The 27031-nt window shown below is 38.3% G+C and overlaps 2 protein-coding genes across 5 annotated transcripts in view; both read left to right on the top strand.

Annotated features, from left to right (window-relative positions):
• The first annotated feature begins 50 nt into the window (after positions 1 to 50).
• On the top strand, positions 51 to 13837 carry phf20l1 (PHD finger protein 20 like 1). 4 transcript variants are annotated; one of them, XM_059508022.1, is made up of 25 exons: positions 51 to 193; positions 319 to 410; positions 1153 to 1298; positions 1787 to 1949; positions 2412 to 2507; positions 3367 to 3451; positions 3717 to 3805; positions 4226 to 4400; positions 4592 to 4720; positions 4889 to 4953; positions 5036 to 5261; positions 5365 to 5496; positions 6103 to 6285; positions 7112 to 7171; positions 7300 to 7590; positions 7688 to 7870; positions 7969 to 8025; positions 8116 to 8211; positions 8459 to 8599; positions 8787 to 8971; positions 9152 to 9251; positions 10563 to 10758; positions 11692 to 11935; positions 12018 to 12183; positions 12450 to 13837. In XM_059508022.1, exons 3-25 carry the CDS (start codon positions 1216 to 1218, stop codon positions 12590 to 12592), a joined length of 3288 nt encoding a protein of 1095 aa, XP_059364005.1. In that variant the 5' UTR covers positions 51 to 193; positions 319 to 410; positions 1153 to 1215; the 3' UTR covers positions 12593 to 13837. The 4 variants fall into 4 exon arrangements, with proteins under 4 accessions (XP_059364005.1, XP_059364004.1, XP_059364002.1 ...); XM_059508021.1 differs by having other exon boundaries at positions 52 to 193; positions 4229 to 4400; positions 4589 to 4720; XM_059508019.1 differs by having other exon boundaries at positions 52 to 193; positions 4589 to 4720.
• Positions 13838 to 14273: 436 nt separating this feature from the next.
• Positions 14274 to 27031, top strand: part of tg (thyroglobulin) — a 31862-nt gene continuing 19104 nt past the window's right edge. Inside the window, exons 1-23 of the mRNA XM_059508634.1 lie at positions 14274 to 14358; positions 14460 to 14568; positions 14650 to 14747; positions 14858 to 15046; positions 15222 to 15381; positions 16169 to 16275; positions 16500 to 16643; positions 17079 to 17261; positions 17555 to 18592; positions 19611 to 20207; positions 20339 to 20572; positions 20714 to 20851; positions 21356 to 21433; positions 21573 to 21673; positions 21798 to 21918; positions 22451 to 22651; positions 22742 to 22945; positions 23133 to 23278; positions 24169 to 24325; positions 24493 to 24657; positions 25003 to 25152; positions 25319 to 25483; positions 26816 to 26938. Of these exons, the coding sequence (XP_059364617.1) occupies positions 14274 to 14358; positions 14460 to 14568; positions 14650 to 14747; positions 14858 to 15046; positions 15222 to 15381; positions 16169 to 16275; positions 16500 to 16643; positions 17079 to 17261; positions 17555 to 18592; positions 19611 to 20207; positions 20339 to 20572; positions 20714 to 20851; positions 21356 to 21433; positions 21573 to 21673; positions 21798 to 21918; positions 22451 to 22651; positions 22742 to 22945; positions 23133 to 23278; positions 24169 to 24325; positions 24493 to 24657; positions 25003 to 25152; positions 25319 to 25483; positions 26816 to 26938 (4693 nt within the window). The remainder of the gene's footprint in view (positions 14359 to 14459; positions 14569 to 14649; positions 14748 to 14857; positions 15047 to 15221; positions 15382 to 16168; positions 16276 to 16499; positions 16644 to 17078; positions 17262 to 17554; positions 18593 to 19610; positions 20208 to 20338; positions 20573 to 20713; positions 20852 to 21355; positions 21434 to 21572; positions 21674 to 21797; positions 21919 to 22450; positions 22652 to 22741; positions 22946 to 23132; positions 23279 to 24168; positions 24326 to 24492; positions 24658 to 25002; positions 25153 to 25318; positions 25484 to 26815; positions 26939 to 27031) is intronic.

The following is a 27031-nucleotide window of genomic DNA, read 5'->3' as shown; positions in this document are numbered from 1 at the left end:
TTTACAACAAAACAAACAAAACACAAAGCGTCTGATAAAAGGTCACGTGTCCGTCTGCAGCGCTCGTGCCTTCAGGCATTTTGTGCGTCGCGTGCGTGCGCGTGCACGTCCAGTTTGGGTAAAAGTAACTGAGTTAGAGTGAATACAAAACACTATAGGAATTAATTGCTATTCTCTCAATGAATTTGCAAAGGTAAATCTATATGTCACGCGTATAGCGGTCATCAGAAAGCAAATGTAATTCTTCGAGTCGTTTTAACAAAGATAAAAACTGGCCTGTCATTTGTTTGTTTTTTTCTCTCTTTTTTTTGCACATAGTTTTATCCCCTCGGAACGGTTTAGCTAGTCAGCTGGTACAGCATTAGCTGCTTGGCTAGCTCTGATGTGCTGTGCTAACTGGACAATGAGAGGTTTGACTTGAAGTTTCATTTTTAAAATCACGAGATGTATTGTTTATTCTCACGAGTTTAGTTGCCTTTTAAGAAAAGACTTGACAATTGTATTTATACTGCATGAAATTTGAGAAACTCGTTAGCCAGTATCTAGCATTAGCAAGCTAATGTTATGATAATCCACTGAAAACAGTCAGCTAAGTTACCCTCTCTTTATATGTTTATGTGTTTTCACTATTACTTTTGCATCTGGGTTCTTTAGAAGGTTAAGTTTTCTTTACAGTATAACCAGTTTTTGTCATAGCGGTTTAATTTGTGCGCTAGTCTGTCATAAGTGGAGTACAGTAGCTGGTTAGCTCAGTTAGCCACTGTCCTCTCTGAACGCCTTTTCCATAAACTTTGATGTATTTACTTGATTTCTGTTGTTTGCATGTAATAGTGCTACTTTGTGACACGTCAGCGTGTGCAAATTTAGGAAAATATCTTGGTGTCCCCGATTGGAAGGTATCAGAATACAGTAGGTTGGTTAAAGGCCTGGTTTAGGGTAGATTTTGCAAGCTGGTAAAATAGTTGAGCATATGTTCCTGAGTCAGCTTGAATGAAACCGTGCATGTGTATTGGTGCATTTACAAATAGCAGCTATGCAATGCAGGATTAAATAGTCAAATCTTTGTCCTTTTTAATATAATGTTGGTATAAATAGTATGTTAAGCGTTTGTACATGCAGTATAGTTCATAGATCATTTCTTTACGTTTATAGGTCCATCCACAGGACGAGAGAGCATTTGTGTCTTGAGAAAGACCTGGTAAGACTATACTCAAAATGAGCAAGAAACCTCCAAATCGACCAGGGATCACTTTTGAGGTTGGCGCCAGGATCGAGGCCCAGGACTACCTGCAAAAATGGTATGAATTCATTTCGAAGGATCATTTAAAATTGCAATACAATCACCGCTACTTGTTTTAAATTGTGGTCCGCACTGTGGCTTCAAGGGAGTGCTTGGGGCAGTGTGACTTTTTTTTTTTAAGAAAAACTGAAAATGTAATAAAACATTTTTTAATAAATCGTAAATTTAGTGTATAGAATTTTGTTAAAAGTAGGAAATGAGTGAAAATGAATATGCTTTTTTTATTTTTTTTTAGCGTGATATGGATCATTATATTTGGGGCATCTAAAAGATTGAAATCCCCTGTGTTATAAAATTGTAACAGTTTGCAAATACTCACTTGATTAATTTGGTCTCATTTAAAACAATTAAGAGTTACACTGAAACATTAGTCTGTGTCACTTTCTTTATGAATAGTTTGTTTAATAGGCCATTATTAAACGTGTGGTTTGTGCTTTTTGTTGTTATTCATATATCCTTGATCCATGGTGAGTGGTTGCTTTGCAGGTACCCTTCACGTATCGAAAAGATTGATTATGATGAAGGAAAGATGCTTGTACATTTTGACCGTTGGAGCCATCGGTACGACGAATGGATTCTCTGGGACAGCAACAGACTTCGGCCATTAGAAAGACCGGCACTCCGCAAAGAGGGTCTCAAAGAAGAGGAGGTGTCTGTATGTTTGCAGTATTTCCTCTTTTCAGACATGTTTATGGTCTGAAATATCTATGATGACATGACAAGCATGAGTAATGCAGGAAACTTTGTTGGCTGTTAGAGTATATATACAGCAGGTATAGAAAAGAATCACCCCCTTTAAATAATCACACTTTGTTGCTTTACAGTCTGAAATGAAGACGGGCACAGTTTTTGTTTTATCCAGCTGTATTTATTCAGTGCAACTTATAACATCTAAGTGAAAGATATAACACCAGCATGTCAAAAAATACATTTTGAAAACATGATTATTTTTAAGTGGGGTGTATCTTTTCTATACCCACTGTATGTCGAATGAAGCTGCTAAAATAAACTTTATTGATGTTTTCAGCCACTCAAATGAAATAAAAGAAAATCTCATTCTTTAATGAGATTAATGATTGATTAATTTTTGTCTTATAAACGTTTCTGCCAGGAGAGACTCAGCGAGATGAGAGCATCTCGTCTCCGTGAGCTTCCTGGAAATACAGAGAGCACAGAGGACCAAAAAGACTTACCCCAGCAGAGACAAGTACATACCTCAATTGCCCGTCTACCTTGATCTGGCTCTCTCAAACTGCTTGTCCCATCATTGTTTGGGTTTTTCCTCCATCTACATAGCCAAAACCTTTTTATAATTTGTGGGCCAGAAGCAATCATCCATAAAAAAAAATACACAGGCCTTTGTGACCTGTATCTAAAAAGGTGTTGTTACACTTACACTACTGTCCAAAAGTTTAATTTTGGTAAGATTTTGTATGAACGGTCTCATGGTTCATCTATTATTCAGTCAAAAAAAACAAAAAAAAAACAGGAAAACCGGTAATATTGTGAAATGTTTTTACAATTCAAAATCAACTTTTCTATTTTAATATTTCAAATTGTAAAAGATGCTTAGGAAGCCCTTCTTATTGCTATCAGTGTTGAAAACTGTTGATGCATAATAGTTTTGTGGAGACAGTGGCATATTCTTTCAGGATACTTTGTTGAATAGAAAAATTAATTTAAAAATAAAAACATAGTGACCCCACACTTTTGAACTGTAATATGTTTAAAAAAAGCTTTCCTTTCTGATGTATAGAAATATAGTAGATAAAATATATTTAAGAATCTATAAATACAATTTAGGCTTCTGTGGTTTTCTTGAATTTAATTTAAACTAGTAATTTAACTCATCGGTGTGGATGTTAAACTACTATAATCAGCTTGGCAAGTGCTTCATGAAATTATCAGAGGTTTGTGGTGTGTTCATCACAGTTTATTCTGCTCTAACCATTCACTTTAACTATCACAGATCATCCCATATCTTCAAAACAGGCTTGGCTGAATTAGTCTGAGTTTTGTTGACTCTAATTAATTGCATGTCTATTTTGTTTTTATTTCATCTATAGGAATTGAGAGATGGTGAGGAGGTGCTTGCCCGATGGACAGATTGCCGCTACTACCCTGCCAAGATTGAAAGCATCAACAAGGAAGGTAAGACCACCTTGCTCATCCTTCAGGGCAGAAACATAATTTTTCTGTCAGTGTGCAAAAAAAAAAAAAAAAATGTAAGTGTGATTATCATTCAGTTAAAGTGAGTCTGTCTTTCTTTGCATAAGAAAAAGTGTTCTCAAATGCTATTTTGTAAAGGATAGGATTTAGCCAAATGCATCTCCAGGCTAAACAAACTTAAAAATTTCTTTGAATCAAATCTAAAGACTCGAATGTATTTGCCGGGTTTTTTTTTTTTGGACTTTAGGCACTTACACTGTACAATTTTATGATGGAGTCATTCGCTGCGTGAAAAGAATCCATATCAAGTCCATGCCAGAAGATGCAAAAGGACAAGTAAGTTTATTAAAGTGACTTTATATAGTCCTCATCAGTTCCTTTTTTTAACAGTTATTCTCCTGATATTTAATAGATTTGTTTTTCACAGCTTGATTATTTTTTAGCATGTTTTATAGATAATTGTGTATTTCAGTGTGGCCCTCTATAGTATTGTCCTTTACCTCTTCCTCTCTTTCAGAAGGTAAAATGCAGGGCTCAATCCTGAATATTATTTGAAGACACAAGCAGCTGGTCTACACAGCTTACAGTTGCATCTCTGTGCCAGTCAGGCAGCTCAGAGATGCTCAATCACTTTATTCTACCTCCTCAGTTACCTTTACTACTGTTTGTTTGTTTTGCATGTTAGCCATGGTCAGAGGTGTGTTTGTGACCGGTCTATGTCAGATGTGACTGAAAGTGTATTGGTTTGTGTTCAAGCAGGACTGGATCGCTCTGGTGAAGGCTGCTTCAGCTGCAGCCAAGAATAAAGGAGGGAACAGACCACGTACCAGCGCCAACAGCAACAAAGACCGAGAAGACCAGAGGGAACAGCAGTCAGATGAAGAGCTTGACGATGAGGAAGATGATGATGATAGCCAATCAGAGAAACTTGGTATATGATTGGTTCTCTTTTCTTGCCCATTGAATTTCTGGATGTTTTACGGTGAAGTTCTTCCCTACCGATCTGTGTTCAGTTATATATATTTCAAAAAACCTTTGTCATTTGAATCCAGACCGATCTTAAATCAGCACTTTGTTCATATTGAACATCCACATGTGTCCGTTTCTTGTTTTATGCAGCAGAACTGGACTCAGAAGAGGAGGACAGTAAGCCAGCTTTTGAGGAGCTTGAACCAGCCACAGTAAAGAGGAGGAGCAAAAGACAAGGCAACTTGTGTAGCAGTAAAAGGACGCGTCTCAGCAAGGGAGCAGGTAAATGTCATAGGTCCTCAAAATATTGGACAATGAGGGCCTTAGAGTCAAAAATGTTGAGATCCACTCTTCTGAATTAATCTTTAATAGTCAGAATCATCATGGGCTCTATATTTTCTAAATAAACCGTGTTTGTTTTGTGTGTGATTTTCCTATCTAATCATCAAGGATGTGGTGACTCCCAGTCTGAATGCAAAGCAGAGTCAAAAGAGCTTCCAGTGACATCACAGCAGGTATAGATGAAACTGACGTACTGTTACCAACATGATCACTTTCGTAGACCCATTGCGTCATGTTTGCTTCTCCACCCATCAGAAAGTGTCAGGTGCAGAGACTAGTCCTGATGATGAGAGATCCCAGTCCGTCAGTTGTCAAAAAACTCCAGCACCCCTCTCTAGCCCATCTCTGTGCAAGTCTCGCTCAAGAAGAGTCAAACATGAATCGGGAGAGTCCACCACTAGCAATCAGAACACAACCGCAGTCCCTGAACCCAGTCCTTCACCCAGTTCGGCACACACTACCCCAGACAGCACACACACTGGTAGGTAGTGTTTATACATTGTCAACTCTCAGCAGTTACAACAAACTTGATATTTCATGTTAAATGGATGTGAAAAATAATATGTGTGTCTGTATCTGCATAGCCCCTACCAATTCCCCCCAGAAAAGAAGACGATCTCAGCGTCTCGCAACCAGCTCTGACCAGTCTTATCCCTCTTCACCACACATGAGGGACTCAAGCACTCACCCTCCTCCAGATGACTCTCAAAAAGCTGGTGAGAGAGACAAACTTGCATAAGCAGAGCTTATGCCATTGTAAAGCACTCAAAAATTACCGGTCAAAGGTTTGGGATCCTTATGATTTTTTTTTTTGTTTGTTTCAAATGCTCAAGACGGCATTTAAAAAAAAAAAGATAGAACAGTAAAAACTGCAATATAGTGAATTAACTTTTCAATTTTAATATATTTTAGAAAACAGTTCAAATTCTCAAATCAAATTCTTTGATTGCAAAGCTGAATTTTCAGCAACCCTTACTCCAGTATTTAATGTCACATGATCCTTCAGAAACCATTCTTCTATGCTGATTTGTTGCTCAAGAAACTTCTGATCTTATTATTAATATCAGTGTTGAATACAGTTGATGTTTTTGGAAATTGTCAGAATTTTTCAAGACTCTTTGAATAGAAAGTAAATAAAGAAATAAAAAAATTTAAATAAAAACTGTCAAAAGGAATAAATCTTACTGACCTGATACTTTTGAAAGGTAGTGTACATGCATGCCGGTAGCACCACTCTAGAATAGTGTGTCTTGAAATTGCATGATTATCAATACCTGATCTGTATAAATTGTGTGTATAAATTCACCTAAAAAAATTTTTAGGTGAAGACAGGAGCACTGCAGTTAAAACAGAAGCTCCTTCTCAAAAGCCAGCTTCAGGAAGCCCATCCACAGCTCCCCCCACTAGCATTGCTGAGTCACCTGTCACTGAGAAGGACAAGATGGCTGACATGTTGTCCAATAATCAAACAACTCTTGAAGGGAACTCACCTTCTGTAGTGACAGGTAGGTTGGGCGTGCAACCATAGGATTGAATGCCTTTATTATGTTTCTCCATGACACTTTAACCTTTTGAAGGACACTTTGGCTACGTTCACACTGCAGGCTGAAACGACCAAATTCCGATTTTTTTGCCCCTATGCGACTGCGACCTGTATCTGATCTTTTCATGACAGTCTGAACGACACAGATCCGATCTTTTCAAATGTGACCCAGGCCACTTGGGTATGTGGTCCTAAATCCGATACGTATCCGATCTTTTGAAATGCGACCTCCGTCTGAACGGCCAGGTCACATGTATATCCGACCCGTACGTCATTGATACGCTACAAACGTCATAATTCTGCGTTGAAGTAGGCAGGAATGAGAAGATAAACAACAACCATGGCGGAGGATGCTGCTTAAATAACTTTAATATTGCTAAAGGAGCTCCGCTGTTGACTACACTGTTGTTGACATCCATGTTTAGCTACTTCCGCAAACAACGAGTGACGTCGTTGGCCGTTGAGTACTCTTCTGCGCATGCGGATCACTTCTGGGTCATTTCACGTTCACACAGGAGATCACAAAAGGTCGCATTTAATTGGAAATGTGAACGGCCTTGCAAATAATTGAATTTTTTCAAAAAATCGGAATTGAGCATTAAGCCGTGCATTGTGAACGTAGCCTTAGTGTCATTGCTATAGTAAACAGCAAAGTCACATTTTCACAAAGTCAGGATTTATGAAAAATATCAACAGTAGACTGTGTAATGGTAATGATTGTTATGGTTTGGCTGCTGTGCTTTAGTGATATGCAAGTACTATAGATTATCTTCTCATTTTGTGTTCAGCTCCAGTTCAGAAAGTTCCTTCCAGGACTCCTAAAGCCAACAAACACGCCAGAGAGCCAAGTATGTATTATTACCTGTCTTCCACTTACTTAAATTTAAAAGTGTCAAAGTCCATTTATATATACATTTTATTTTATCATTTTAATATATAGTAGTATATAAAAAAAGGCTTTCCCCTTCCTTTTCAGTTATTAACACCAAAAAGTCTGATGATCCCACTGCTCCCAATGAGTCTTTAATAGACTTGGACCATAATAAATTTAAGTGTAAAGTCCCTGGCTGCTCTAAAGCATTCCGGAAAGCAAAGCTGCTGGACTATCACCTGAAGTACTATCATAACACTGAGAAAGAAATGGACAGCGGAGTCTGCTCTCCAGAGAGGGTTGGCCGCTCCAGGGCCACGTCTGCTTCCATGCCTACGAGCACCTTGTCTGATATGCCAGATAACAAGAGACGCAGGACCGTCTCTACTTCTTCCTGTAGGTTGTTATTTGTCGGGGTCTTTTCAGTTAAATGGCTAATGAATTAACAGTTACACATTTTAACTGAATTCTGTTTTTCTGTTTGGGGGCTTAGCTCTGTCCTCTCAGGGCTTCATGCTTCAAATGGACAGTTTTGGCTGTGTGAGGCCTCCTAAGTTCTGTAAGAAGAAATGTTCTTCTGCCTCCGTAAGTTCAGACAGTACAGAGGTCTCCCTACCACCCCCCACGTTTGATCATCTCCATGATAAGATTATCAAGAAGGATAAGCACCTAGATGGTGAGCTATTTCTTCAGATTGTAAAGATTGATGGATGGAGTTCTTTTTTCTCCATCTTATTTGACCTTTTATCTTATGGATGTTTATTTTGTCTTCAGGGCTTTGTATAAAGACAGAGAGGAAATTCAAACTGGAGGATAAATGTCAGTTGTTTGGTGAGTTTACTGAACTTTTTTTCATCTCAATTTCACATTCTTAAACCAAGAGGTTCTCATCATATCTTGTATTTCTTTCTCTGCTTGTAGTGAAAAAGAGGGATAAAGACAGAAGGAAAGAGAAGGACCTTTTCCGTATTAAACAGAAGAAAAAGAAAAAAAAGAAGAAGAAATCAAAGCTGCACTGTAAGATACGTTTCGAGGTTGCCTCAGTTTCAGAGGTCTTTTTACTTACAAGTTATAGAAGTACTTAAAATCTCACATCTGTGAGTTAAAAATCAAAAACTACGATGTCTTTTAAAATGTTTTAACTTAAACTTTGTCTTAAAGTGCCACATTCCACTTTAGGCATCTGTTTCAGTTCATAATGAGTTGCCTGTACATGTTCCCCTATGAAACGAGAGGATCATATTGTTCTCACCTTTGTGCAAAGGTTATTCAGACCTGGATGAGATGTCGTTGGCTTATTTGGATAGACTGTCTTCCCCGTTACATCGTTCTTCCTCTAGTGCCTTCAAGCACAGCACCTTCCAATACCCTCGTGCCATACTGTCCGTCGACCTCACCGGGGAGAGTAAGTCCTCTCATTGATTTGCAGCCTTTCGTAGCTACTTTCCAATAATGTTATCATCAGCTGTAGCTTCCAGCCATTAAATATGATGTTTTGTATCTAATAGATAGAAGTCAACATGAATGTGGTATCAGTGATGTGCTGTGATGTTGAGCCTCATTTCTTGTCCTACTTCCTTTTCCTGTCTCAGACCTGTCAGACATCGACTTTCTGGAAGACTCAACCACTGAGAGTTTGCTGTTCAGTGGAGATGAGTATAACCAGGATCTAGACTCGATCACTATGGAGGACTTCCAGTATGAGGATGATGATGGTGGCAATGAAATTGTTCGGTGCATCTGTGAGATGGATGAAGAAAACGGCTTCATGATTCAGGTAGAATTACTCTTAGTAAATGCCACCTGTTAAGCTTTGAAAGTAGTTTATATTCTGTCTGTAAATACAAAGTTTTATGCAAGAAACATCTTATATGTGCTGATTTATGGTGTCTTTGTTTTGAATCTGTTGTCTGAATAGAAAAGATAGTTTTCTGAGAACATATCTCTCTCTGTACAGTGTGAGGAGTGTATGTGTTGGCAGCACAGTGTGTGTATGGGGCTTTTGGAGGACAGCATCCCCGATCACTACATATGTTACATCTGCAGAGACCCTCCAGGTAACTACTTTGCAACAATAACTTTATACAGCTTACTAAAGATGTCAAATGCAGGGCTTAAAGTATTCCGGCACCATGCCGGATCTCCGGCGTGTGGCCGTGACGGAAAAAAAAAGAAAAATATTTGAGAGCCTGCGCATGCAGTTTAATATTTTCGAGCCAATTTATTTCTTATACCAATCATATGAGAGGAACGCAGCTTTAACTAACGTTACAAGCCTATCAGAAGCAGAGGGCGAGTCCTTGCAACACAGGATGATTGACGCCCATACGTCAATGTCACGTTAGCGTTGTCGGAGAAAACAAAAATGGAGCGCAAGTTTATGAAGCCTGGGGATGATGTCCTAGACTCCTAGCAATAGATAAATAAATAAATGGCGCTTTTTGGCAGTTGGTGCAAGAAACTGAGAGAGCCCGGGGCTTGTTTCTGCATGATTTGCTCGAGGAATTACTGTATGCCAGCAGCGGTAAGAAAGTGCTTGCTCGTTATGATTTATGTCGCGTTCCAGGCAACCCGTAACCCGTGTTTTTCCAACCTTAAACCTGTGAAAGTGCACTGGAATGGCAGTCAAACCCGTAACTTCTCACCTGTGAACTCGTACTAGATCGATGTACTCCGAGTTCTGACGTCACACAGCACGCGAAACAACAGCGCCTACCGGGATGCAACTATTAGCTGACACACCTAAGACTTGTCTAAGACTGACCATGTCTGCGGTTAAAAAATACGTGTGTGCACATTTATAGCAGAAAACTATTTGTCATTCAGATTTTCTCAGCCACTGGTCACCCTGTGTAGAAAACTGGCAGAAGACAAAAAAGCGTTAACTAGACTGTTGGTTTCAAATCAACATGCGAGTTACATCCCAGAAAAAAAGTGATAATAGCCTTGATTTCACTTCTAATCTTCAGTTTAGCAGTTCAGTTCTTTAGCACTTTGAGCACTTAATTCTTTAAGCACTTGTTATTGTTTAGAAGAAAACACTTTATTTGACATAGTACTTTTAAATAAATGGTGCCAAACATAATCATTGAAGAGATTCAAGTCTATCTCTGTCTGTTTACCATTTTTTTAAGCACTTAAAGCTCTTGTTACTGAATTTTTGTTACTATCGTCAATATTTGAATTAAGTCTGTCTGTGGAGTTTCTCTCCAAACACCACAACCCCCCCCCCCAGGAAAAAATTCAGGCTCAGGATTTTTTTCCACTTTAACCCCTGCAAATGTCTGTTTCTGAAATGGAAATTAAGTTTATGTAAATTATACAACTGAAATTGCTCCAGGGTTGTTACTAAACTTTTTTTTTTTCAGGTCAGAGGTGGAGTGCTAAATACCGCCATGATAAAGAGTGGCTACAGAAGGGCCACATGTATGGCCTGTCCTTCCTCACAGAGAACTACTCGCATCAGAATGCCAAGAAGATCGTGTCCACTCACCAGCTGCTGGCTGATGTTTACAGTGTTAAAAATTTGCTCCATGGCCTTCAGCTGAAGATGGATATTTTACAGTAAGAGATGCTTTGCCTTTCCTGAACCTACCAAATTATTTAAATTAGGTGACATTGTTGAAAAAAAAAAAGATACTCCCTATTATAAAATTATTCCAAAGATGGGTTAAGCTAGGGTGTGATAAAATGTATGTTAGTAATGATGAGAAGATGTGGACATTTTTACTCCATAAGGATTAATGTAACATCCTATAACAACAGAAATAAACACGGCAACAGCCAGTCAGTGCAAACACACACAACACTCAAGCATCTGTGTTTCACGCATCTGACATCTCAGTATATTAGAACAATCCACATAACTTAATCTTTACTCAGCGTTCACTTCACAAGCTTTTTCACCATTTCATCTGACAAAACCTATAAATGCAAACTGAAAGTTCAAAATCTTCATGACAAACTCCCAAAATAAAAGCATGGGAACATAAAAATACAGTATATTACTATTGTATACCAAGATGTTCTTAATATTACTATTTTTTTAAAGAATATTATTCAACCAAGATTTTTTTTATCCAACAATTATCAGTATTTTTGTATTAAACAATAAACAATAGAAACCATACAATACATTACATTTATTTTAATAAGAATCTTTGGGGGAAAAAATCAAATGGATTTATTCAGGTTATTTTTACATTCATTCTTAAGGTCTAACAGGCATGTTGAAAGTTTCTTTTCTCATTAATTAATGAGAATGAGTAAATTGAATATTGATATTGCATAACGGGGATAAAATTATGATAATATTTCTGGCCATACTGCCTAGCCAATTTTGAAGTGAATTTTATTTGTATAACAATGGTTGTGCCTTGGTTGAGTTGAGGTTTTAGGCCTGTTTCCCAAAGCTGTCAGGTTCTAAATTGATCATCTGATATATTGTTGAAGAAGAAAAGATCCAGGAACAATAATATGCTTTTAACATTTTCTCAGGAACAAACATAACCCAAGTTTGCACTTGTGGGCCCGGTCTTGGGTGAACTCTGATGAGGACCAGCCTATGGGTGGTGTTCCAGACTGCCTGCATTTCAAAGAGCACCTCAACCTGAACTCAAGCCCTGAAACTTATATTACCAGCGAACACAGCTACCAGAAACCTCCCGGTACAGGCCTTGAACACACAAGGGATGAGCAGGGAATGCAAACAGCCTCTCAGTTTTACCGAAAGGATGAAGAGGTAACCAAGGGACAGTTAAATCTAAGATCTGGATAGGATAGGAGATGGAGTTTAAAATCTGTGCTGTTTGTGGTTTGTGCAGGTGAGCAGTGCCATTGCTCTGACCGGCTGTGTGAATGACAGCAGTCTGGGCTCCAAGGAGCAGGCCAGGAACTGTCTGCAGTGGCAGATGAACCTGCTTACACACATAGAGGATGTTCAGAACCAGCTGTCTGGCCGTATGGACCTTATTGAGAAAGAGCTTGATGGTAAGGGGGGAGAAATATGGGAAGTGCCACATGACCAGGGCTGGTTGAATTCTTTTCTGTGGTGCCACAGAAGAATGCTGTCATGAGCTTAAGTTGAAGTTAAAAGACTTGCTTATGATTTGTGATGGCTAATGATTTTATCCTTTGTGAAGATTTAACCAGAAACATTTTGCTTGCTTTTTCCATTAAAAAAATCATCCAAGCAGAGATATCTATTTTTGATATTTTGTAAAGGTTTCATTCTTTTTCTCCCTATCTGTACGAAGTGCTCGAGAGTTGGTTGGACTTCACGGGAGAATTGGAGCCCCCTGATCCCCTGGCCCGACTGCCACAGGTCAAGTGCCGCATCAAACAGCTTCTGACAGACCTGGGGAAAGTGCAACAGATGAGCACCCTCTGCTCTGTGTGATACACACATTACACACATTAGTGTGTGTTCTGAGCTTCTAACAAAACCTCTTGTTTCTCCGCACACAACTACGTGTGTGAGAAGGTTTATTCAACATGATTCTCCTGTTCAGTAGATGTGCCCTTTGTGAAGTAAAACATTGGCCATCACCAAGTATGACATGAGGAAAATGCACACTTAATGTGTGAAACAGGAAGAGGTCAATGCATTCATGCGGAGTCAAAACGTATCTGCTTAAAGAAGATTTTACTTTCCAAAACAGGAAGAGCTCACTATAGCAGATTAATTCTAATGTTAAGATAAGAGATTATCTATAAAAAAAAAACTGAAGAGATAACACCACACATAAATGTAAGTTTTAAATTCTTTTATTTTTTGTGTTTGGTTCTTTTTAGATTAAGTTCAGTTAGACCCCCAACGCAAATCTAGTCTGTATTTCCACTCTATGAGCTTAAGGAAATTTTTTAACTTGACTGAAGTGGGTCACTGATAGCAGAATGTTTAAGAGTTCATTAGTGTTCAAGGAAACAAAATTTGGTTATAACGTTTTTTTTTGTCACTTAAAAATGTACACTAATGTGCCAAGAAAAAAAAACTTCTCTTTTTTTTTTTTTTTTTTTTCTCAGACATGCACAGATTTTTATACGTTTTTGAAATGGATGTTTTATTTTAAGCCAGGATTGGTCTTATTTGCAGTCTGATACACTGGCACTAAAGGTTCACAATGCCAACAAGCTCATTAGACCACCACCCAGACAGTTTTCACACATCAACTTGTCTAATACTCGCTTCTCTACAGTCTTGATGGATACTGTAGCGATTCACAAGAAAACAAACTACTCTAACTTAATCCAGGATGTCCAGAAATGGGTGACCCTTCTCACTAAGGTCTGTTTATCACGTTGATATTTTGAGAGTTGCTACCGTGAAGTAAGCTAATCATGAGATGGATGTAAATGCATATAAAAAATCAATTTAGTTCAGGTTATTTTTTTTTTAAATGTATGAACAGTTTTTATAACTGTAAGGAAAAACAATGAAAAACTAAGGCATAAGAGGATAATACTTGAAAATGCCGGTTTAATCTCAATTTCTATTAATCTGTACAAAGAGTGTTTTAGAATTTAGATTTAAAACTTGAAGTTTCTTTTAGATGAGAAATACCAGCTGTACATTTAAAGCTTTTATTTAAAGATCTGATGTAATTATCTGTATGTACGACTTCATTAAAAAATATTCTCAACATTTTTGGTGTATAGTCATTGTTTACACTTCCTTTATGCAATAATGTTCATTTAGGAAGTTTTAGGTCACATTTGTTTTCTTTTAAATGTTAAAAAGGTATTTTTATCTTTATAAAAGTATTGGGGTAACCAAATAAGAGAAGTTACTTCCCACAGCTTTATTGAAAGTGCTTTTCAGATGACTGATGTTGCTGGTTCTTCTTAAAGAAGCACTCTCAAAAGTTCAAGCTTGGCTGCTCACTTTACAAGGTCCAAAATGTTCTTATTCACTACCAGGTACTCTAACCAGGCTGGAGAGGTTTGTGTTTTGATAGTTAAATCCGTAAAAAGGCAAAATGCTGAACCGGTATGACAATGCACATTTTATACTTGGATATGGTATAAAAACACTGCAGTCTTGTAGCAGTCACTAGGAGAGTTCTTGCATCCTAGAGAAGATGCAGAACATGGAAGAGATGAAACTCCTTTGTGTAACCTTAACGCTGCTTAGCATCTTTACGCTGACATGTGGAAAGATTTCAGGTGAGTGTCCGGTCTATTCATTATTGTTTATTCTAATTCTATATAGGTTCTGTAATTAGGCTTCGGTTTGTAAAGCTCATCCACCTGTTTCTTCTCCTCAGAGTACCAGCTGGAGACAGAGAGTCTGAGTCAATGTGAGCAGCTCAGGGCTGTCAGTTCAGCACAGGGACATGAGCACATACCCCAGTGCTCTGAGGACGGCCGCTTTAGGTGCATTAACTTAACCAATATTGTATATGAAATTACATAAATGCATCAAGGTATGTTATAATAATAATGACATCCTTGTAGGCATGTTCAATGTAATCGTGGAGGCAGGGAGTGTTGGTGTGTGAATGTAGAAGGACTCGAGATACCTGGGAGTCGACAAAATGCATCCACGGTTCATTGTAATTCATTCTTCAAATTTCAACTTTAAAATTCAACATGTCCAGCGTTACAAAAAGTTGCTTTAATAACTTTTTTGATCAGTGAAATGCATCCTGTCCCTTCTCTATAGGTTTAACCTCATGCCAGCTCCAGAGACAGCAGGCTCTGCAAACTGAAGGTATCACCCTGGTGCCAGCATGTTTGGACTCAGGTGAGTTCGAGCCGGTGCAGTGTGATGCATCCCGTGGCCAGTGCTGGTGCGTGGACCAAGAAGGCATGGAGATCTATGGAACCAGGCAAAACGGAAAGCCCTCAAAGTGTAAGTGCATTTATTAAGTGTAGTATTAATTTGATTCCCTGGATGCACTGGTCTCTGAAAAAGCAAGAAGCATACCTTCTTAGATTTGGTTAAATAGCTATGAATCTTAGATTTCTGGATGACAGAAATAGATATTCTGCTCAGCTGTATGATGCGTCTTAACCCTTGACCTTAGGTCCTGGTACTTGTGAGGTGAGACAGCGGCGACTCCTTCATGGAATCGGAGAACCCTCTCCCCCTCAGTGCTCAGATGACGGGGGCTTCTTACCCGTGCAGTGCAAGTTTGTCAACACTACTGACAGAATGATATTTGATCTGTTACACACATTTAACAGGTGAGACATGCGGGTTGCTGTTCAAAAGTTAGAGGTTGGTAAGATTTAATTCGAGCCAAACTACAGTACAACCGCTACTTTGTGAAAAATGTAATTTATTACTGTGATGGCAAAGCTGAATTTTCAGCAACCATTATTACAGTCTTAAGGGTCACATGATCCTTCACAAATCATTCTAATATATTCATGCTCAAGAAACATTTCTTATTATTAGCAATCAGTTGTGCTGCTTAATATTTTTATGTAAAACTTATGTGTATATATATATTTTTTTCAGGATTCTTTTGAATGGAAAGTTCAAAAGTACAGCATATAAAAAGCTTTTGCAAAATTGTAAATGTCTTTATTGCCTTTTTATCATTTGAATATGTCTTTGCCAAATTAAAATATTATATATATATATATATATATATATATATATATATATATATATATATATATATATATATATATATATATATATACACCCACACATAAAGAAATTACTGACCCTAAACTTTTTAAAGGTAGTGTATATTATTCTGTAATAGTAAAACTGAAAATTGCTAAATAAAGGTTATTTTCTCACTTAAAGTTCAAATTGTATTAATTGAATTAATAGAGATTCTCTTCCAAAGGCTTAGCGCTACAATTCTGTATCTGGGATAGCAGCCAATTCTGTATCTGGGATAGCAGCCAAAGCAGTACATAATTAACCACCAGATAGCAGTATTGTGTCTGAAAGAAGAAGCATGTACAACGGTTTTTCCTGATCTGCATTTAATTGAAATTTCTTTTACTTTAACAGAGACCCAGAGGTTTTCCAGACATTCAGTGCTTTCAGGAAGGCCTACCCAGATCTCTCTAGTTATTGTTTCTGTGCAGACAGTCGTGGAAGAGAGATGCCCAGCACAGGTGATACACACCTATTCAGTTACATTCAGGTTAAAGAACGGGACCTAAAAGCTTGTAGGTTTAAACACTGCAAAGAGTGATCCATAAACTATCACCGTTGCAAACTGTGCCCTTTTTTGCCCTTGCAGAACACTGAATATCTGTTTGAGTTGTCGTTAGTTTTCCCTGATCAAGTTGTGACATTTTGTGTGCTGTTAAAAAAATGAATTGTTTGGTCTGTGTAGGTGTGGAGTTGCTGTTGGATGAGGTGTACGACACAGCGTTTTCAGACCAGACTGCAGGAAGTACATTTGCACAGTCAAACATGTATAGGATCCTACAGCGTCGCTACCTTGCCGTCCAGCTGGCCGTGAGCGGGAGATTTAGATGTATGCAGCATTTCATTGAAAAGCAAGCCACTATAATGTTGTCATATATCAAATCATTGTTTTTGCCTTGTTTTGTTTTCCTTATTCCTAAGAATATACATTTTTTCGGTTTTCAAGTAAATTTAAGATACATTAAGTTTAAGTTTATTTTTCTTAAATAATTTTGCACATAGTTTTCCTTGATTTGCCTGAAAAAAATATATATATATATAATAAATATATATATAAAATTTGTATTTATATTTTGCTATATCTCCTCATCCACCACCTAATATGTACTAATAAATATTTGTTTCCTGTACATGTAAAGAATTTGGGGGAAAAAATAGAAGTTGTTGTTGTTGCAGTGCAGGACTAAAATCTACCCTCCAGCATTTACTTGATACATCCGTACAATAATATAGGTACTGACCCAACTTTTGTTCTTTCTCAAAGGTCCCACCCCATGTGAGAGTGAACAGGCCGCAGCTACTCGGGCAGGCAATGGCTTTGTACCCTCCTGTATTGATAACGGAGCATTTGTGTCAACCCAGTGTCAGTTAGGTGGACAGTGTTGGTGTGTGGATGCTGATGGCAAAGAAATCTTTGGCACACGCCAGTATGGAGTCCCAAATTGTAGTGAGTTTGGCCTTTGTGTGTATTTCGTGGAATTTTCATTATGTTCCATGATGCCTCTTCAGCATCTCTGGTAACAGCAAATCTGATATGACTGATATTAATCAGTAACATAAGTAATATCCAGGTAGTTAGAAAGTACATTAAAATATATCTTTGAACATATTGCAAACTAATCATGTTCATGGTGCTTTAACTATGCAATTTATTTTTTAGATATTGTGATCTTAAGCTTGTTTGAGTGATTCAGAATGGAGTTTGTGCACTGACTAATGTTGTGGTTCTTGTTTGTTTAGGCACAGGAGTGAAGGACTGCCTGTCTGAGAGGAGACAAGCCCTCTCCAGGCTTTTTTATGGCCCAGCTGGAGACTTCAGCAAGAGCAACTTGTTCTCCATTTCCAAAGACACCCTCTCTTTTCCTGGTACTTGCAGTCCTGAATTCCAAGAGCTTTTGGCCAACTCTGGTCTTCTTCAGTCGTTGCCAGAGTTGGAGCGTCCAAAGGTCGGAGACATCTTATCAGAGGTCCTCCAAGGGATGTTTCCCACTGGGGCTCTTGCCCTGAAAGCTCTTGCTCATACCCCGAATCCCAAGAGACTCCAGGAGAATCTCTTTGGAGGAAAATTCCTAAAGAACGCTGGCAATTTCAACTTCAGCGGCACTGTTGGAAACAGTGGTACTTTGAGTTTCAGTCAACTTTTCAGGCAAGTTGGTCTGATGCAAGCTGTGACCGACTTGATGCAGTTGGCCAAGACAGTTACAGATGACTCTGCCAGTCTTAAACTAGACCAAGAGATTTCTGATGCATTTGGTCGTTCTGTGAACCTGAAAAACAATCAAGATATGATTAAACTTGTTTCAATGGCTCTTGAGAATGAGCAATTTCTAACTGTACTTCGAGAAGCAATCAAACAGTTGAAGGCAAAAGAAAGCAGCCAGTTAGGTCAACTGTTTCGTGCCATTTTCCAGAAATCAGATGTTTGCAAGTCTGTGACTTCAACCTCAACTCTGTATGTGCCCCAGTGCTTAGAGGATGGACGGTACCAGGAAGTTCAATGTCAGGACTCAGAGTGTTGGTGTGTGGACTCTCGTGGTCTGGAAATAACAGGTTCTCGCATCACTGGGTCCAGACCGAGATGCTCATCCCAGTGTGAGAAAGAACGTCAGATGGCAATTGCAGTCAAAGCCAGCAGTTCTGCAGGATCTGAGGTCTTCATTCCTAAATGTAAGACTGATGGTGCTTATGTTGCACTTCAGTGCCTTGGCAAAAGTTGTTTCTGCGTGGACCGTTCTGGAACAAAACTCAGCATTCAGAGTTCAGGAAGCTCTGTTCAATGTGAGTCTTAATGCTAAACACAAATTATTAATTACAGAAGATCATTCCTGTATTCATGCATTTAATTCAATGATCTGGCACATATGTAATAAACAACTGGCCAAACATCTCAATTATGCATTATAGAGGCTTTATTATATTGTTTTATGGAGCTTAAGTGCTTTCAGTTTTACAAGGTATCTTCTCAAAGTTAAGTTATTTCCTCTTTTTTATGCATAAAATTGCCAGTGTACAGATTTAGCTTAATAATGAACACACGCCAGGGTCAAACTTATGTAACCTACAGAAAAATGGGTGAAAAAGCCTCTACCTCTAAAATGTACATATTAGTACCTTAGAAGACTGCTATGAATATTTTAGGTTCTCATAATTGTGACTTTATGCTTATTCCCGTAGTTTAAAAAGTAGATCATATAACCATCTGCCAAATGCAAAAATGTGACCCTGGACCACTAGACCAGTCTTAAGTCACTGGGCTATATTTGTAGCAATAGCAAAAAATACATTGTATGGGTCAAAATTATTGGTTTTTATTTTATGCCAAAAATCATTAGGATATTAAGTGAAGATCATTTTCCATGAAGATATTTTGTACATTTCCTACTGTAAATATATTAAAACTTATTTTTTTATTAGTAATATGCATTGCTAAGAACTTCATTTGGACAACTTTAAAGGTGAATTTCTCAATACATTGATTTGATCAGGTTCCAGATATTCAAATAGTTGTATCTTGGCCAAATATTGTCCTGTCCTAACTAACCATACATCAGTGGAAAGCTTATTTATGATGATGTATAAATCTCAATTTCGACTTTTTTTTCTTTATCTCTCTTATTTCTATAATGAGCAACTACAGAAACCGGAAATGCAGAATGTAATCATATTAACAGTGATTATTCAAGTCTGAAATGTAAAAGTTAGATTATGACTTTTTAATACAATTTGTTATGATTTAAATGATTAAGTTAAGTCATATACTCATTGTATATCATGTTTTATTAATATTCCTCTTTAGGTCCAACAAGCTGCCAGGCAACAGCGACCCAACAATTCTTGTCCACAGTCCGCTCTATTTTCTCTGATACATCTTCTATAACCCAGCTTTCTGAAGTGTACATCCCTCGTTGTGCCAATGATGGCAGCTGGCATCAGATCCAGTGTGATGGACCTCCAGAACAAGCAATTGAGTTCTACCGTGAGTGGGTTCGGATCATAAATTCCGGACAAGACTTGCCAGTTTCAGAAGTTCTTGGAATTCTGCGAGCCTTTGCAAGAAACACAGAAGCAATGGCTTCATTCAGAGTCTTTGTATCTGAATTGTTCAAAGCTGGGCAGCACCGCGTGTTCCCTGTCTTGGCAAGATTTGGGAAGTTCTCTGATATTCCATCTGACATTTTAGATGGGAACATCAAGGCCATTTATGGACCATCCGTTTTCCTGAATCCGTTATCATTATGGAGACTGATCAGAGGAGAGGATGCCGGTTATCCAGGCCCGATATCAGATTTCACTCTTCCTCTTGGGAGCTTTCACCTGCGTCAGTGCTGGTGCGTTAACTCTCAAGGAGACATGCTAGCAGAAACCAAGGCTCCTGTTGGACAAATCCCCAAATGTGAGTTATACACTATAGTAATTTGTGTATGTAGTGCCATTACAATCATATCTGCCACATCTTTTCAAATATTTCTTTTTCGAATTTATTTTAAATCATCATCCTAAGATCTCTTTTGTGTGTCTCTTCAGGTCCAGGTCCATGTTCTGTGGTTCAAAACCAGGTCTCTGAGTTCCTGAAGCAGGCTGAAGAGCTCATCTCTGCTTCAAACGACTCTCATGTGCCTGTGGGTTATGGTTTTCTCCTGGCTGAGAGTGTCTATCTGAGCCCAGAGGAGCTGGAGCAGATGCGCACCTCAAAGATGCCCGTCACTCAGACTCTGCTGAGCAACACCAACTCTGCGCTGAGACTCGCAGCTCATTCCAGTACAGTCTAATGTTTAATCAGTCTCAAAATATAAGTAACAAAAAAATAAAAATGCAGAAGAAAGTATAGCAGGGTTCAAAAGTTTGAGACGAAATCTGAATGCCCACACTAAGACTTAATTTGCTTTCACTTCACGACAGCCCTACATTTCTACTGGCAGAGCAGACTGATGGCCGATGACAAAGACAGACAGAGTTTAATCCTGGGATACCAGCCTTACATCCCACAGTGTGACGCTTATGGCCAGTGGCTGCCCAATCAGTGCTACCAAAGCACAGGTGAGAGCATGCTATTTGATCATGATCACAAAACTTCATGTGAAAGGCTTAACACAAACTACACTTACAGTAAATGTAAATTATTCCTGTGATGGCCAAGCTGAATTTACTGCAGCCATTACTCCAGTCTTGTGTGTCATATGACTCTTCAGAAATCATGCTGCCCAAGAAAATGTTCTTACTATCAACGTTGAAAACAGTTGTGCTGCTTAATATTTCAGTGGAAAATGTGATTAATTCTTTGTTTTCTATTATTTTTTAAACAAACTGTAAGCCTTCACTGTCACCTTTGATTCATTGCATCCTTGCTGAATAAAATCATACATTTCTTATAAATAATAATCTTACTGATGACAAGTTTTTGAATGGTAGTGTATATTTTTTTTAATTTACTGCATTGTGGCTGAAGAACAGTATTAATTTCTTTAAAAAGAATCTTGGTGACATCACAAAATGTATTTGCAGTTAATTTTCTCCTGAGTTTGTTTTTGCTCTGTTTGACAGGTCACTGCTGGTGTGTTGATGAGGAGGGAAGATACGTCACAGACTCTCTGATGTCTCGTTCTGCACCCTCTCGGCAGTGTGAGAGTATCTCTAAACATTTTAATAATCAAAGTAGTTATTCTTACTGCTAGTTTAAATTCTGTTGTTTGTGTTTTAACTTCTTGATTGTGAATAATTAATATGTAAACTGATTTGTAAAAATAAAATTGTCCCCCAGGTCAAACTATGTGCCAAAGGTTTCAAAGTAACTTCCTGCTCTCTGATTGGACGCAAACAAGCTTTAATATCACTTACACATACAGCCCATCATGTGAGGAGGTGAGGCTTTCTTTGTGGACTATTTGGATTGTATTGTACATACAAAAGACATGGTATGGTAACCACTGAAGGTTTACATTTCATATTTGTCTGTCTCGTTGTGTGTTTGCATGCATGTCTGTAGGACGGTGAGTTTTCGGTACTCCAAAACCCTGGTTCTGTTCGTTTACAGGGGTTGTGCGTAAGTCCTATAACCGGACAAGTCATCCAACCTGCCATCACCACTCCTTCTGGAGAACTGCAATGTAATTGTTTCAACCATTCTTCTGTACAGTGTGATTTATTACCGCATTTTTTTGGATCAACAACCTCATTTGGTCAAATATATTGTCAATCGATCCCAAGCCTGTCCCTTCCCCTGCTATTTTTAAATTCATATAAAATTTTAATTCAGCTTGTCCACCACAGGAACAAATTACATTTAAAAATATTTTTAAATGGGAACCCCGTAATTTAATTTTGTAAAAAATATTTCACAATATTACTATTTTTACTGTATTTTTGATTGAATAAATGGTGCCTTGGTGAAAATAAGAGAATTTTTCAAAACCAATAAAAAAATTTAAATATTCCAAACATATAGTATAGTAAATAGAAATGAACCGCTGTTAATCTCATCACATGGGGACATTATTCAAAAGTTGAGAATATTTGCCCGATCTCAGAAGATATCTGAATGGTTGATAGTAATTTTGTTCCAGCATCAACATTAAGTACCATGTAAAGAAGCGAGGCATTGAAAAAATTGTCATGTCAGACCCATGTTGTGTGTTGTAGGTGGTTGGTGTTCTCTACAGAAAACTCTGGCATTGCAGAGAGAAATCGGTGTGGGCTATGAGCCTCAGTGTGTGCAGGACGGGCAGCGATTCTCACCCCTGCAGTGTGACCTGGCCTACTGTTGGTGTGTTTCTCAAAGCGGAAAGGAACTGCCAGCGACACGCACCAACCGCAGCACAGGACAAACCCCAGCCTGCGACAGTAAGTAAATTAGGTCACATTTTGCATTTATCTAAAGTTGTGCCATATGCTTGTGGCAACATGATTTCCCTTATTTGTTTCCTTTTTCAGTTCCTGAGTGCCCCCTTCCATTTGGAGATATTTCCCATGGTGCTGTTCTGTGTAGCACTGTGATTGTTGCGGGTCAGCAGACGCAGCGATGTGAGCTGTTCTGTGACCAAGGTTATGTCAACACCCTTCCTGTCACCAGCTTCCTGTGTGATCCCCAGGGGAAAAACTGGCTTGATGATGCTCCACAGTCCTATGCTTGCCAAAGTAAAGGCCACACACACACACACACACACACACACACACACACACACACTGTCCTTTTTACCTGTTGAAACACTCACAGATTATTGCATTATGTCCTTAAGGGATTTGTATTTCTATGAAATCTTGTTGCTCTAATTACTCTTTATCTGTTTGTGCTGAGCAACTGAGTTTTTGTGATGTCCATCAGAGCCTCAGGGTTTGCAGACAGTGCAGGTGTCCTTACAGCTGAAGCTGTCCCTGGCTGAGGGTCAGCAGAGTTGCAGCAGCCAGAGTGTTGAGCTTCAGGCTGCTTTGCTGCGAGACATGAGAGCTACAGGCCTCTGCAGCCTACAGGTACAGTCCTGTCTGTTAAGTTACAGGGATTCTTTTGATGGGTATTGATGCCCAGTTTTGATGTGCATAATGGTTCCTTTTTGAGGAATCCACTTCCCACATTTTTCCCAGTTTTATTACATATGTCCATGAATAAAACAATTGTGAAGGAAAGAAAAAAGAAGCAGCAGCACAATATTATAAAGACAACATGTTTTAAAATCAAATAATTTTTTTCATTTTACTAAAGAGAAAGCAAATTTTTCAAATGTATTCTTAAAATATTTATATTGTATTTAGTTGGCAATACTTATATCCTTAATATCTTTGTCTATCCACTAATGTGTATAATATTAAGTGTTTAAATGTGTAATATTGTGTAATATTTTAAAATAATTAAAACCATTGTTGTTAATTCCATAGACCCCTGGGTGTTACGGGGCCCTTAAGGGGACATGGTCATAGAAAAAATATGGTATGTGAGGAGAAAATATATTTGTTTTGCGTTTCCTTGAGGAAATTAGTTCTTTGTGAGCAAATGCCATATTTTTTGGAAACACCAAACTTTTACAAGTGAACACAAACTTTTCTGTGTGAACGCAACCTCCCATCTTTTTTTTTCCCCTCACCATGTTCTTTTTGACGCTATGAAAGGGATCACTGAATCCCAATTTGAAAACCCTGTACAGTATTAATACAGTAATTTTCCCGCTAATATAATTTTAGATTGATACAAAAAACAACAGGAAAAATTGTCATTAGTCTGCAAGAGTCATATTTAATATGTAGATGTTGTTGGCTTGCAGGACAGCAACTCTTTTATTAAAAAGACATTCAGAAAGCCAGGGCTTTTATTCACATATGCATGTCTGTTTAATTTGCTTGCTTGTTTGTGTCTTCATATGTGTTAGCTGACCTCATCTGGCCTGACCAGCTCTGTTGCAGTCTGTGACGAGTCATCTGTGTCTATTGAGTGTTTGAATGAAAAGGAAGTCACTGCACACATCACCTTTAAGGCCAGACTCTCCGACCTGCCAATAACATCTCTCCCTGATATCCATGACATTGGTGTGAACTGTTTTATTGCACCTTATTTAGCCCATTTCTGTACACGTAACCATATTTGATATCTTAAATCAGATGCATTTAATTTCACACTAGCATTACTGTGAATTATTAATGTTTATTATTCCATCTGCTTTCTTTTGCAATTAATGCATGTGTTTATTTTTCAGATATGGCACTTAGTGAGGAGAGGTTGTTAAATGGCGTGGAGGAGTTAATCCAAAGTGGGTCATACCGGTCAATCTTCTTCTATGAGCGTTCTCTCGCTCTTTCTATTCCTCCCTCATTTAGCTGCACGGATGGCTATAAGCAGCTCCCACAATCCACTGGGTGTGGTAGGTTGGCTTCTGTACTTGGTTGTCTTAATGACAGACTAGCCTGTGTACAATAAAGCAAAATGTCTTTACTAGTGTTTCCGAATATGCACCTATAAAGTTTTCTGTAACCAATGCATATTTTAGCTTACTGGAATAGAAATGTGGTGTGCAAAATGTGTGAAGGTACTCGTGAAGGTGTTTGTAAGATTTCAAACTGCATACAACTTTCCCCCCTCCTCTATTATTAATCTTTGTTCTGTATTTGTCTAACTTTCTCCTCTTTTCCCACTTGACACCATCATTACCCAAACTGAATCACTCTGTTCCCTGTGTGTTTGTGTTTTTATCCTCTCTCACACGCAGTAGTGTGTCCAGCTGGTTCTTTTTCTAGTGGTGGTGTGTGCACTTTGTGTCCGCGTGATACATTTCAAGTGGAAGAAGGTCAGGCCTTCTGTTCTCCCTGCCCCTCTGGAACATCCACTGTGGCCCAGGGAGCCTTCAGTGCTTCTCACTGTGAGTACAGGCCAAGCCCAACACACAAACTCAAGAGTAGCAGGTGTAGATGGCTGCAGTTATACATGGCAGATCTGTCAAAATGTAGATCACAGGTTTCAGTGGCAAATTCTTTCTTTCATGGTTTAAAGTCTTGTTTTCATTTTTGTCCTTTTGATATCTTAAGGTCTTAGTGAGTGCCAGCAGAGTAAACTGAGTTGTTCAAAGAAAGGGGAGTTCCTGTCAGCCCAGAAGGAACCCATGTCTGGCAGATGGTTTTGTGTCTCTTCACAGGGGGAGGAACTTTCTTGGACATCTTCTGATGATCCAGTGACTGTTGAAGAGTGCAAAGGTATGTGTTACAGTCAGTGTTAGGGAGGAACTAACCAAAAATTAGTGATGTTACTAACTTTTACATTTTAAATAGTGTGAGAGTTAATTGCAGTTGGGGCAGTCGTGGCCTAATTGTTAGAGAGTTGGACTTGTAACCCAAAGGTCATGGGTTTGAGTATCAGTTCCGGCAGGGATTGTAGGTGGGAGGAGTGAATGCCACGACTGAGATAAGGCCCTTGAGCAAGGCACCAAACCTCCAAATGCTCACTGCTCCAGGTGTGTGTGTGTGTGTGTGTGTTCATTACTCAACTGCTGTGTGTGTACAGTTGGGTGAGATAAATGCAGAGCACAAATTCAGAGTATGGGACACCACATACGTCACAACACTTTAATGTGTTTTTAATGTAGTGGAACTTTTCCAGTAACGCAGCTTTTTAAAATGAGAAGGTGCAAAGTGAAAAATCATACTGTCACTTGATTCATCAGACTCTTATGCAGTATTTGGGAGTTTATTTTACTGACTTGATTTGTTCAGAGAGACTATGTCAAAAACCGATTTATCTTTTTTTTTTTTTTTTGGTAGCAAAATATTTAAGGCATGCATAAACGAAAAACTCCCCTTATGTATTTTTTAAATGCATGTTATTGATGTCATTGTGAGTGATTCATGAATTTAATTATTTAAAAAGTTTTTGACCTCTTTAATCAAAATATCATAATTCGATCTTCTGGAGAAACTTAATCTCTTTGGTCACATATGCTGAACCTCTCCAGTCATTAGTCCACTTAAACCCGGTCCCTTTCTTACAGTTGTCTGCAGTTTTGCTTTTAAAACTGCTTATATTCAATCAATAGAACCAAGTCCCCCTACTTTTTTTTATGTTTCACTCAGATGTACATCACAATATGGAAGAAAATGTCACGCTATTTCCACTTCATTGCAACTTTAAATTCTGTTCTTTGTTACTGTTTATTTGACTGGTATTAGTACTTACTGATGTAATTTTCTCCTTATAACCCTGTCCCAATTGACATCATGATTGTTTTGTGTCAGATAAATGCTACTCTGGTTGTAAAAGTATGATGGTGATAGTTTTATATTCAGAAAGATATTATCTTCTTAAATAGTATCAATGTAGTTAGCCACTTTTTGTTAGTAAGTTATAGTGTATCCAACTACTGGTTTAAAGTATAGCTTGCTTAGTGAGTTACAATTCGAAAGTACCTTCCACAAGCCTTGCTAAAGTGTCAGTTCAACGGTGCTAATAAATGGGCAAATCTTTATCAATATGAAAGGAAAACCATATCTAACTTATGTATGCTCAGTATATCATTCTTCTTGTGTCTGCAGTAATGGAAAAGTTTGCGGTGGTTGCCCCTTCCTCCCTGCTGCTTAAATCAGAGAGTGCTGAAATACTGAGCTCTGAGTCTTCAACCCAGCCAAAAGAGAAACAGCTCAGGAAGTGTGTGCTTGGTGAGTTACACTTATATATTGCTGTTGTTCACCTGTACTTGAATTAGTTAGATGGACACTCAGACTTTTAATGACTAATGTTGATCACATCCC

The sequence above is a fragment of the Carassius carassius genome, chromosome 24 (assembly GCF_963082965.1).
Source record: "Carassius carassius chromosome 24, fCarCar2.1, whole genome shotgun sequence".
Classification (NCBI taxonomy): Eukaryota; Metazoa; Chordata; class Actinopteri; order Cypriniformes; family Cyprinidae; genus Carassius; species Carassius carassius.
This window is presented reverse-complemented; position numbering and strand designations above follow the sequence as displayed.

What these genes read in the sequence shown, in the direction of transcription:
- phf20l1 (XM_059508019.1), top strand. Translation starts at nt 1,216, where the DNA reads ATGAGCAAGAAACCTCCAAATCGACCAGGGATCACTTTTGAGGTTGGC. An exon ending in CCCAGACAGCACACACACTG is followed by an intron (nt 5,262 to 5,364) that starts GTAGGTAGTGTT and finishes GTATCTGCATAG; the next exon opens with CCCCTACCAATTCCCCCCAG. An exon ending in AGATGACTCTCAAAAAGCTG is followed by an intron (nt 5,497 to 6,102) that starts GTGAGAGAGACA and finishes AAAAATTTTTAG; the next exon opens with GTGAAGACAGGAGCACTGCA.